The sequence below is a fragment of the Ursus arctos genome, unplaced genomic scaffold (genome assembly GCF_023065955.2).
Source record: "Ursus arctos isolate Adak ecotype North America unplaced genomic scaffold, UrsArc2.0 scaffold_29, whole genome shotgun sequence".
NCBI classification, from domain to species: domain Eukaryota; kingdom Metazoa; phylum Chordata; class Mammalia; order Carnivora; family Ursidae; genus Ursus; species Ursus arctos.
The window spans coordinates 19,588,575-19,602,029 of record NW_026622974.1 but is presented as its reverse complement, the minus strand read 5'-3'; the positions used below and the strand labels follow the sequence as shown (position 1 = coordinate 19,602,029).

Genomic DNA, 13,455 nt, shown 5'->3' with positions numbered 1-13,455 from the left:
CGGGAGGGGGTGCATTGCAGCTACAGAAGGGAACTGTTTATTCTATGGCCACCTAGACAACTTTCCACCTGTGTTTGGTCATCCCACCCCTGCAGAATAAATACAGGGCCGCGCCGCTTCACTTAATCTTTGTCTTCTTGTCATTGCTTCGTTTTGCTCCAACTGACTCTCCCGGTTGGAACAAACCAGATTTCCCTTCTGGCCCCAGGCAGAGCGATTTAGCTGTCTTCTCTTTGTAGTCCAGGCTCATGCTCACATTAGTGCTCCCAGGGCCCACCATCTACTCCAAGAAGCTCGTGTCAATAGTTTCCCAAAGACGATTCCCTCACTAAGAGAAGTTGAGTCCAACTGTTAACATAAACAGTGTTCCGGCCCTTACACTTGGAGGACAGAACCATTAGGACTGGGGCCCACAGACAACTGCCAGTACTTTTATTAGCAGGTAGAGTAGCTTCTTCTCATCCTTCTACACTCCGTGAGGTGTCGTCAAAGAGTTTGGTGAGTGATGTCACCAGCGAGGAAGGGAGGGCTGGGGGAAACTCAGCAGGTGGCACGGGTATGGCCGCCCTTCCCTGCAGGCATGTTCAGTCCTGGCATCACAGTCAGGTACAGCGAGGGTCATTTGTTGGGAGTACTTGTCTGCATGTTTTTCAAAGGCTCAAATCTTGAGCATGTCATTTGATATCCAGTAAATTTTGGCAGATAAAATGATATCCATCATATCACACTTACCTTATTCTCCCAACTTATTACTGAAATGGAAATAAATCATAAAGGAAAGCAAACCAACATAGAATGAAGCCATTCAGCACAACAGATGGTCTAAGGAAGAGATTCAGGTATGTTTCTCTTTTCCCTCGAATAGCAGAGAAGTAAGTTGTCTATGCAGAAGTGGAGCCCGTTAAGCTGTGACCCTCTATTGCTAAATAACATGCACGAATTCCATTATCCACACGAGTTTATTATCACATTCCATAGATTTCATTTTAAGTACTGTATCTGTGGTTTTGCTTGTGCACAGAAAACCCATAAATCTGTAACCACAACTTTCTTACAGATCCAGCTCAAGCTAAATTTTCCCCAAAGACTTTTTCTTTTTTCTTTTTTTTTTAAGATTTTAAAGTAATCTCTACACCCAACATGGGGCTCGAACTCACAACCCCGAGATCAAGAGTCACGTGTTCTACCGACTGAGTCAGCCAGGCGCCCCCCTCCAAGAACTTTTTCCTTCTGTACTCATCTCACAATGATGATTCTCATAATTTGCCCTAATCAGCCTCAACACATATAAAAGACTCTCTCTTATGCAAAGTGTTAAGAATCTATGTGCTAAACTGAAAAAGTTGGTTGGGGGGTTATATTTCTCTACATCTCTGTTTTTTAACTGCACATTGAAAACTAATAATTGCATTTACCTCAGAGGGTTACTGTGCTAAGTATTAAATGAGTTACTAGCTACAAAGTACTTAACACAGTGCCTGGCACTAAAATGAGGCCCTAATAAACTTTGAATAGTATATTTTACATTTATCATCTATATTTCATACGAATAATTTGTTGTAAATAAATTATCATAAAACCCTTGGGAGGCAAACCCATGTTTTCTGCTTCGTACACACCTGGTAACAATGAAGAGGGGTGCACGGTCTTTCTCCTTTGCTGAATATTTAGTAAGCGAGTGAATGACGTGTAAGTGATATTCAGATACAGAATATTAAATCTTCCATCATCTCATTTTCAGTTAACTTTTATATGTCAACGTTCACCCTAAACTTCAGAAGTCTTAGAATTGCCTAATTACAAGAAAATTAAATTCTTCGTGTTGAATATCTCTTATAACATGAAAAAATTAATCCATAGATGTTTCTGAGCTATAAAATTGGCAATAAAACCCAGTTTGTCTGCAATTTAGAAATTTAAATCAGTTTCATTCTAAATGCACAGACGTAAAATAATTAACTATATTAGTAAGATACTCCAATACTCCACTCTCGATTGCCATCATGACCAGCTCTTACCCATATTTCTCACGTGCCTAACACTTTCTTCTGTGTTATCATCTCTCCATGTTTAGAGGCGGAAGAACCCACAAACTATTCTTTATGTATTAACAATTGAGGATAGTTAACATTCTTGGAATGGACTTGAGAGAACAGTTCTATGTATAATATCAATGATTCCTCAGGATTGTTTGAATAGTCTTGGCTTATATAATAGGTGCTTCAGCCATTTGTCTGCTGTTCTACTTAATCACAAATCTGTCTTGGGTCCTCACCTCTTATCAAGTTGAAGAGCCATGTCACTAGAGACTTAAAGGAAAAAAGCCCTTTTATCACCTCCTGTCACCTCCAACTCAGTGTAGCTAAAAGAAGATTTTTTTATGTTTCCATTGATCTATATTCTCCAGACGTCCCTGTTCCCAGTCATGGCACCATACCCTTTCAGTCATTTAATTTTGAAACCCCAAAGATTTCCGTAGATTGAGACCTAGAGCAGCAGTTAAACGCGTGGACTCCCTCAGCCACAAATCGCCATGCAATTTGCTTAACTTCTCTGTTCCTCAGGTTCCTCCTCTGCAAAATGAGGATGATAATAGTATCCTCCTAATAGGATCGTAAGGAGAATTAAGTGAATTAATACATTGAAAATGCTAAGGAGAATGCCTGCACACGGTAAGCCTCGGGAATGTTTGCTGCTACTATAATCTTTCATCTTCCAAACCCACATTTACCAGATGTTTGTGGCATCTGCTTCCACCGCTCCATCCTCAAAGCCATTTCCCTGCCCAGACCTCTGCATCCATCCACTTCCCTGTGCCCCGGCCATGACTCATTCATTTACTTATTTATTCCCCAGATGTTCAGAGAAAAATTACTATATTCCAGGAACTGGTTTAGGCCCTGGGACTACAAAAGAGGGCCAAACAGACCTGATCTCTGCCCCCATGCAATTAATGATCTAGTGCAGGGGTCAGCACACTGTGGCCTGTGGGCCACCTCTGATCCATCACCTGGTTTTGTAGGTAAAGTTGTATTGGGGTACAGCCACTTCCGTGCACTGTGGATTGGCTGCGGCTGCTTTCGCAGTTGGCGGGGTTGTTGCAACAGAGTCCGCATGGCCACAAAGCAAACTGCGTACTGCCAAAGTTTGAGCCCCTGTTCTAATGGTAAAAACAGTCTACGGCCATACCACCTGAATGCCCGCAATCTCGTCTAATGGTAAAAATACAGTAAGATCTGGGGCGCCTGGGTGCCTCCGTCAGTCAGGTGTCTGACTTCTTGATTTCGGCTCGGTTCATTATCTCAAGACTGGGGGACCGAGCCCCATGTCAGGCTCCGCGCTCAACGGGGAGTCTGCTTGGGATTCTCTCGCCCCCTCTCCCCACTCACTCTCTCTAAGTGAATAAATAAAATCTTTTTTAAAAAAATAGTAAGATCCCACTAAAGTTGAATTTACATCACTAGAGAGTTTATTGTTACACCGTGGGGTCATCCTATACGTACCAAATTAATATTTTTAAAATATGCCTCATCAGTCACGTCATTCCCCATGTTGAACTCTCTTGGGGCACCTGGCTGGCTCCATGAGTAGAGCATGTGGCTCTTGGTTTTGGGGTTGTGAGTTCGAGCCCCACACTGGATGTAGAGATTAATTAGAAATTTTTTTAAAAAATCTTTGAAAAAAAGTTGAACTACCTCAGCCTGTTATTCAAAGCCCTTGAGCTCAAAGCTCCTCTTCCAGCTTAATCTTCTACTGCCCTTTCCTCTCGAGGCACTCATTCCTGCAGGCAAATCTCACTTCAGAAGCCTGCCCCGAACTCACTCACGAAAGTTGCTTAGGTGTCCTTCCCACGGGCTCCCACAGTATTCATCTTAGCACTCGTCCCATTGTATTTAAATGGTCTGCTGATGGGGCACCGGGGTGGCTCAAGTCAGTTAAGCGTCTGCCTTCGGCTCAGGTAGTGATCCCAGGGTCCGGGGATGGAGTCCTGAATCCGGCTCCTTGCTCAGCAGGGAGCCTGCTTCTCCCTCTCCCGCTGCAGCTCCTCCTGCTTGGGCTTGCTCTCTCTCTTTCTCTGTCAAATAAATAAATAAAATATTTAATTGTCTACTAACTAATCTGATCTTCTCAGGAAGAGCAACTCCTTGAGGCCAAGAATGGGGCCTTCCGTGTTGTGGAATGCTCAGTGCTAAGCACGGTGGCAGGCACTTAGCTTGTAAAAACTGATGGCAACAGACATTCTTTAAATGAGTGAATGTCTACCTCTCTTTGGGGTTTTTTTTCCTGTTTTTTTCCACTCTATGGACACCCCACCTCACACACATGCCTCTCTAAAACCGATTTTTCCTCAAGGAAAGTAGTAAATATGGGATTAAAGGAAGAAATGTTAATGAATTAATTTCAAGGCTTAGAAAAATATTGTCATCCAAAGTGGAGAATAAAGAATAAAGATTTGAGACTTTTTATTATCTACCTTTCACAGGGTGCTAAAGAAGCCAAGGAAGGACCAGAAAGAAAAATTTGATTTGCATAAAATCATTATGATGAAAACATCTCTTAAAATATAATGTGAGAAAGTAGTATATGGTATTTGAATATAATTTTTTAAATCTTCAAACGTAAAGCTAATTGCTTCAGACCTAGAAATTCTGAGAAGAACCATATGCACATTTATTTTATTTAAGATTTATTTTTCAAATAAGTTTATAACATCCGTATTATGTTTAGTGTAATTTAAGCTTTATTTAATATAAAAATAAATATTTTACTATTGTCATGTTTGTCTATAAAGCAATGAGATTTTGTGCTTAGCTTTTGCCAAATTGATAAAAATGACCCACTAGATGGCGCAATCATCATTAAAAAGTAACGATATTAGAGTTTTGTTTTTACATAAAAAATTCTTATACCTTTATTTCTTTTATGAAATTGGTAAGATAGTCTATTTTTGGTTCAAGTTTTTTTTTATTTTAGAATTAATTTAAGAAGAAATCTGTCAATTTGGACAGAAGGAGAAAAGCAAATTTATTTTTTAAAAAAATACCATTTACAGGAAAACAGCCAAAAAGGTATTTAATGCCTATCATGCCTTCCCTATGTCAAAAAGCAGTTGGAAAGGCACCTTGTGCCAGCCCGGGAAGGCTCTGCACACACACTGCATTCCTGAATTCTAGACTCCATTGTACAAAACACCACTTGAAACATGTATCAAAACCATCCAGCCAAAGCAGTTTTTCAAATCTCAAAGTCCACGGATACATTTAGAAGGATGCACACAGTGGAATGCCTGTGCTGACCTGGGTCCCCGCGGGAGGACAGCAGTGTCCCACATGAGGCATCCCTGTGCGGGGGCCATCCTAGGGAAAGCCGCAGGTGAGGACTGTGAGCCAGAAGACGGTCTATTTTTGTAGAAAAGGTCTTTACATATTTCATACTCTTTATGCTCTTCAAACAATAAGTCAATATGTGATTTTGTAACAGATTAAGTCTGTATTTTATTACTTTCCATTCTGGAGAAACTTATGCAACTTTTCAAACTTTTTTTTGCACAAATACTAACTTAGATACAATTATCATATAAATTTTCTTTCATCAGGACTCCGCTAAACACCCTATTTAATGAAATGGCAATATCCTCAGACACTGTTGTTTGCTTTTTTACCATTCTATGTATGTACCTAGGCCTCTAAGTTCCAAATAGGCAAGAGTTTTTGTTTTGAAAACCCCCAGCACCAAAGTCTCACAGCACGTTATTGAACGTGTGGCGGTAATGTAATCTTGTCCCCTGAGTTACTCCCCTGCTGGGTTTTGGATCTGGCAGCACTTCTCTGCGCCACTTGGTTCCTCAGCATATGCAGCCCATGGTGCTTTCCTCCAGCATACCTCACCTGCGCCGAGGCCAGAGCTCACTCCTTACACATCTGCCCGTCCCTTATGACCTACGACAGTGAGGCACGCATAGTAAATACTAAAGAAAAAAAAAAAAATTTAAGTTGATAAAATAAATTTTGGTGAGGCATAAATATGATTAGACTGCCAAATAATATAGGAAAATATAGGAGTTTAAAATGAATCTGTTTCTGGTAAATATTATAGGCAAACACTAAATCATTTTATTTGAAGAAATAATTACTGGGTCAATAAAGAACAAGAAGCCTATACAATATTTCGTATTTTTGAGTATATACACATCTGTTATTTTAGGAGCATTCTCATTCACAGATGATGGGAATGTAAATTGGTACAGTTATTATGGAGGGCAGGCTGGACTATGTGTCCGAAGCCTAGAAGTCATGATGATATTTAAATTTATGCAAAGGAAATGGTCAAGATGTGCACAGAGATTTAACTACAAGAGTTTTACCACTGTTGTTCGTAGACAGTAGAAAATTAGAAACATAATATCCCACAAGAAACTGTAAGAATAAAGTATATCCTATCAGTTCAGTGAAACAACATTCAACCCTTGAATGTGAGGTTGTGGAAGAGACGTTAATGACTGTACAATAAGGAGTTCTGTTTGGGGAACTATGGGGGATTATACATCTTGAATGACCTTCCCAAATAAAAACGTTGAAATCCGAATAAAATATAAAGTGTATACATTCAGAACACTGTTACCTGAAGTGAAAACAACACATCTAAGATTCCAAATGAAACGAAGACAAGACTCTCGAAAGTAAGCATCAAAGTTGACTTTTGCCCTGAGTTCCTGCTAAAACGCGAAGCGTGTATGAACTTACCCTTTAAAGGCTGCACAAGTTACAGGGGACCTGCTTTAAGGCTACAGACTGCCTGAGGTAGGGGACCTAACAGCAGACTCCTCAGAGGCCTGGGACTCCTAAAAGCCACACAGTCAGTGTAAGAACAAAAGAAAAGTGAACCTTATTTTAGCCAAGGAGAAAGCAAGGAAATGTGCCTGTCTTGAACTTGGGATTAATCTGAAGGGGAAGACGTACAAGAGCAAAGAGCTAAGAACAGCCAGGACACTCCCGAACAGAGAGACCAGATAGCAGAGGTTGCCGTTCTAGTTACCAGGACCTATTAGAAAACAGGAAAAATTAAGACAGCGGGAGCCTTGGCACAAGGTTAGACAGACTGATGGAACAGGATAGAGAGAGACAGGACAGTGCACCCGTGGACAGGGCTCATGAGTGGAAAAGGATGAACTCGTCAATGCAGAGAACTGAAACTATTGGTCATCCATATGGAAAACTGGAATTGGATCTCTAACCCCACACCCAACACAAAAAATAATTTCAGATGTATTAAGACTTAAATGTAAAAGGAAAAAATTATAATCCGAGGAGACAACATAATAATTTTCTGACCTCGAAATAAGGAAAGCTTTCTTAAATAAGTCATTAAAAATGCAAACCATAAAAGAAAACGTTGAAATTTCAACTACACAAAAGATAGGGACTTCTGTTCATCAGGTTATATGGTATTGACAGTTAAGGCAGTGGCTCCATGCTTCAACATGGCTGAATCCCAAAAATGTAATCCTGAATGAAAGGCAGTTAGTATCACTACATTTATATAATGTTTTAAGAAAAGGAAAACTAAAAACTCTGTTTTCTTCTAGGAGTTTTACAGTTTCAGGTCTTACATTTAGTTCTTTAATCCGTTTTTAATTTTTTAAGTGGTTAAAATAGGAGTCTAGTTTCATTCTTTTACATGTAAATATCCAATTTTCTCAGCATTTTGAATGTTAAAATTTGCTTATAGGAAGTAGTGGAAAGATACATGCCAAGTGCTAAAAAAATGTCAGCCTCACCATGGTCAGAAGTTACAAGTGATTTTGATTTTCTTCTTTTGGTTTAATCTTCCCTAATGTTTCTATAAAGTGATAAAGGTGGTTAATAATGTTTGTAGAAAGGGTGTTCATTGTCCTCACTTCCCCCTCCACGTGGCATATAATGTGCCCCGTGTTGATACTGACCGATATCGTCATGGACTGGTTGAAACGTAGTGCGGACTGCAGGAGCTGCCTTGAATCCTCAGAGTCTGTGAGGATTCTTCCAGCCTAAAGAAAAAAGAGAACTGAAGATATTTCTGTTTTCTACCTGTCTTATCTTGACTTGCTCACTTTAGGAATTATACTATCGGTGATGCTTTCAACAACCCCAGCAGTGCTGTTGATGTCGTCGGTGTCTGTAGTTTGCCATGAAGTAAAAACCATTGTAATGAACTGAGGCCAAATCAGCTTGACTCTGGACTCGTGGATGTATTCATAAAGTAAATTTATTTTTGTTTCTCACTGTCTGTTTAAACCTGCTTAGGAGTTATCCTTTTCTTGGACCCGGATTAAAACATGGGGGGTCCGTTGAATTTTCTGCTTCAGCTTAACTAATAGACGCTTCAATTTGCAAATACACTTTCAGCTCATTAATTCAAAGGGGCCACTTCAAAATACTAACAACACTTCACTTTCCATGACTGTTGGCCTAGACTCAGCCAGGGCTGACCACGTGAGCAGCAGGTCTCTGAAGAGCTGTGATCTGCTCCTGCGGCCTTTTCCCAGGCCAGTGGTTTCTGCCTCGGCGCCACACACCATGTCCTGGAATGGACGTCCTTGACATTGTCTGATGGTTTAGTGTTCCCTGGGCCTGGCAGGGATGAAAAGTAACCCTTTCTCTCATATGCCCTTGGTATATAGGTTTGCAAGATTTGCGGGGGTGGGGGGAATACAAGACACCCAGATAAATTTGAATTCCAGATAGGCAACAAATAATTTTTAGTATATCTCAAATGTTGCTTATCTGAAATTCAAACATTGCGTGGGACATACTGAAAAATTACTCATCGTCTATCTGACGTTCGGACTTAATCAGATGCCTTACATTTTATCTGGCATCTCTACATTTAGTGGGTCCATTGCTCTCCTGTTGGGCTGCCCGCAATATCACTCTCTAAATCCAGACAGTCTGTTTCAAAATGGGATGTCCCCGTGAGCTCTCTGATTCTGCCCCAGCCCCATACTAACTGCCTCTCACTGCTGAGGTCTCTTCAGCCACCAGGATACCCTCTGGGCAAGATCCCTTCTGTCTGTCCCCGAGCTGGTCCTAACTGAGAGTGCCACACCCATCCCTGGCATTCACTACCATTTGCCTCGCTTCTGGAGGGGTTCACAGTTCCTTTTGCAGCCCCAGGAGCTGGACCTACGTGTCCACCAAGGTGAGGGAGCAAGGATCAAGCTGGATTTCTTTCGTGTAGGCTCAAGGTTAGGAGGCAGCGACTCTGTTCACAGCCTCTCCCTTGGTGGTGATGTCAGGCAGGGAGAGGGACTTCCAGTGCTGTTTTGTCCAAAGAGGTGATTCTCTGAAGTCTCCAAGTTCCATGTGCTGAACCCCTTTTAATTTTTTTATGTGGAGTCCAGTAATCCTATAATCAGTTATCAGCTCTCACTTCAACAGGTTAGCTCTTGGTAGTTTGAATCACAATTCACTTTGATGTACAAAATCTTTTCTATCTGGGAACCTTGGTCAAAACCGCCAAGTTAACATCAGCAAGTGTATATGCATCTCTGTTCAAGTGCTTGTGTGACCTTCTTACTCAACCTACAGCTGTGACTGTCCCACTGGGTGGAAAGGAGAATTCTGCACAGAGACCATTTCCACCTGTGACCCTGAACATGACCCTCCCACCACTGTAGAAAGGAGCAACTTGTGTTTCATTGCCTCATGGATACACCTGTTATTGTCCTCTGGAAACCACTGGAATCTGTGAACAAGGTAAGGCAGAATTTCATGTTTTGATTGTTCACAAATTAAGTTTCCTTTTGGAAAAGTAAAATGAAAAATATATAGTAATCCTCAACTTGCGTCAGATCTGTATTTCCGCCACAGTACAAGCACTCTACAGGGTGGGAAGGAGTGGGCGGAATAGGGCAGTGTTGTTCGAGCCATCATAAATAGAGGTGAGCCAAAGTCATTTCTCTGCTGTGCTCCTTGTAGCCTAATAGCATAAACTCGTCTTCATGGACTACCACTCAGCTAACACTGGCAGGAGAAGGAATGCGGTTCTCTGCTGCCTCTCATCCCCAAACTGCAAGCGAGAACTCCATGCTACATTTCATGCTTCCGTCTCCTCCTATAACTTCCCTGACCACCTTACCCTATCCCTGCCCTTACAGGCAAGATTGATGAGAGGGGTAATAAAACGCTGCCATCCGCAAATCTCCTCAATCACACCACAATCCTCTGCTAAAGCTCTGGGAACCCTCGAGCAAGAGAATCCCTAAGGTGAACAGTGACCACCAACACAAGGTCTAAAGGGGGACATTGTAACATGAGTCTATGGAGAAAATCAGGAAAGCATATGCTGTTGAATGTCTCAAGTTCTGCATCTTCCAAAAAATCAATGCTTCAGATTTCATTTTGTCATATATCATGTAGTTCTAAAAATCACAGCAAAATTCGTATAAAAGAAGACCTCCATAACACCATGCTCAGAGTCCTAAAACTTCAGCTGTGTAACAGGCACAGTTGTGTTACTCTAGCGCTGATGGAATGGCCTGCGTGAAGCCGCCCCCGCCCAGCCAGTCAGGATCCAGGGGCACAATCCAAGTGGGTCCTGCCTCTGCTTCAGTTTGCCGCCACCTGCTGGCTGCTGTCCTTTCCAGTTTAAGTATCAGTAGGGATGATTCTGGGTCTTGGGGCCGGCTGGGACTTCAGAACAGTGGCAGGGAATCCAAGAAACTCGTGGTTAAGGAATCTCAAGAGATTAAGCCAGAAAATAGGGGGTCATGGAGTTTTACCTGCTATCTCCTGGCTCCTGAGACGGGGTGATCTACTATTACTCTCTCCCCCCCACCCTCCATCTGGAAGGTAGAGCTGTAGCCTCTACTTTGTGTGGGAACAGAGGCTAGTGTAGGAGTACAGGAGCCAATCACCAACTGGGTTCGATGCACCTTTACATAATTTCCGGGGGCTACTGTGAATGTCGTGTATGTGTGGTGAGAACAAACTTAATCTCTCTCACGTCACTTTTTCAAATACACTAATGCAAACATTTTTTTCTCCTATATTCTTTGAGACTCTATGTGTGTTTAACTCCTCCAAAAGTCAAAAGTGTTGATAAATGGGAGACATTGGAGGTTTAAAATACTAGTGATTTAGTGACAGGAATTTTAATCATGTCATAAGGTGTGACTGTGAAATAATGAGACAGAGTTTTGTGTCTGGCTTATTATGAAAATCAGTCTTTTTCATAACGACATTAGAGACAGATCTTGATCTTTAAAAAATGGCAGTTCTTAGTTCCTGGAATATGCCACATTCCATCTTGGAATTGGGATTTTTCTCATACTCTTTCCTCTGCCTACAATGTTCTCATCTTCCCCTCCACACTCAGTGAACACTTATTTTTCCTTCAGATTCCAACTCAGACCTCACTTCTTTAGGGAAGCCTTCCTGAGTTCTCTGTCAGCGAGCTGAGGGCAGTGGTGTGTTTATCATTGTTGAATCTCCATCACCCATCATATAGTGCAGAGGAAAAAAATCTGGTATATATGTTTCAACTTACTGGTTCTAACATAATAAAAACTGATTGTAATAGTTTTCAAGAAATAGGTCTTGACTATAGTGAACAGCAAAGTACTCAAAATTTTACCAAGATGGTGCGCCTCTGTTACTCCCAAAAAGATAGCTATTAGCAACTGAAAGAAATAATAGGACAATTTAACATAGGGCTAGTGACTATAACAATAATGCAAGCTAGATTTTTGAAGCTTAAGAGCTCAAATGATGAAAACCTGGGGGATTAACCAGAATTTGTGTGTGTGTGTGTGTAAATAAATGATACTGGTATGTATATAAATAGATTATATAGGGAGATGGCAGCTAGAGATGACAGATGATAGACAGATGATAGATAGATAGAGAAAGAGAGAAATGGTGACAGCAAAATAAAGAGCAGATAGCACCCGGGCGTCTGAAACCAGGCTGCAGTGCACTCCTGCATCTTGCCAATGGCTGCATTTTTCTTATTCCCAGACAGCTTGTTCCCAGTTGGCAACATAACCAGTACCATCGTTGAGGCCTCATAATTTCTACTCAGTTATGGGCACCTAGGATGTAGAAGAAATACCTGGGATTCAATTCACCTTCATTGTACTTATAAACTGGTATAAAAATCATCAATGAATTCACTACCAGCAACCTTAAACTCACAAATGTCTAACTAATAAGTCCTCTTTTCCCTTCTTCCTTTCTACTTCCCCATTCCAAGAAACCTTAAGTCTTAGAAGGAAAATTAATTTGACTGTGCATGGAACCCCCTACTTACAGCTTTCACACCTACCGGGTTTTATGACCATCTTTCTTGTAAATAAGCCCCACCACCAACGAGAATCAAAACTCATGTTTATAATCTCTGAATGACAAGAACAGGATGCAATTGATTGGCAGACCTAATGATGCTGGAGAGGGGAGGGATGGTGATAGGGTGTCACTTGCCTCGAAATACAGCCAAGCATTAGTAACCTTTGTTCTTCTCTCCTTCCCTTGGAGCACAGCTTATAATATGGAGTATTCACTAATGTATTAAGATCGTTTACTGCTTCCAGTCCAAGTGCTGGGAACTCCCTGAAGAAGACGGACAGCTGCCCTGCCTCCATAGGAGGAGACAGGCAAACACCATATCCACCAATCAGTGAGGAAAAATACAGATTGAGTTAATGCCAGAAAGGAAATAAAGAGAAAGAGGCAATAAAAAACTCACTGGAAGAGTACATTTTAGTTGGGATGATCAGGAAAGGACTCTGTAAATAGGGGCATTTGAGCTGACATCTACTGAGAATTAGCCATGCGTGAAGGCATGTGGGACAAGTCCTCTAGGCAGAGGCTAAACCTGGCAACAGGATAATAATATTACATATTTTTTTAAAGATTTTATTTATTTATTCGACAGAGATAGAGACAGCCAGCAAGAGAGGGAACACAAGCAGGGGGAGTGGGAGAGGAAGAAGCAGGCTCATAGCGGAAGAGCCTGACGTGGGGCTCGATCCCAGAACACCGGGATCACGCCCTGAGCCGAAGGAAGACACTTAACCGTTGTGCCACCCAGGCGCCCCAATATTACATATTTGATGGAGAGAAAGGCAGCCAGTATTCCCAGAATGGGAGATGGGATTAAAGATGAATTTGGAAAGGCAAGCAGAAGGCAGATCATAGAGAGTCTTGGAAAACATGGTAAAGAATTTTAACGTCATGCTAACAAAATAAGAAGCCTGTGAAGACTGTAAGAAGGAGTCTAAGAAGCAGAAAACTTGCATTCTAATGTTTCTGGTAACTAGTGATTTCATTGCTGCTTTGTCCTTTAAGTCTCTGAGCCTCGATTTCATTATCTGTAAAGCGGCAATACTAAGTGTGCCACCTATTTTCCATCTGTCCCCCCCACACTTCCTGGTTCTACTCTCACCCCCCCCCCACTCTGTACTCCTGAGGCCCTCTC

At 41.5% G+C, this 13,455-nt stretch overlaps 1 protein-coding gene across 1 annotated transcript in view; it reads left to right on the top strand.

Moving 5' to 3' along the window:
• EYS (eyes shut homolog) overlaps window positions 1-13,455 on the top strand; it is a 1,472,707-nt gene that overhangs the window by 1,430,503 nt on the left and 28,749 nt on the right. The window contains 2 exon segments of the mRNA XM_044387239.3: window positions 9,567-9,653; window positions 9,655-9,734. Coding sequence (XP_044243174.2) covers window positions 9,567-9,653; window positions 9,655-9,734 — 167 coding nt within the window.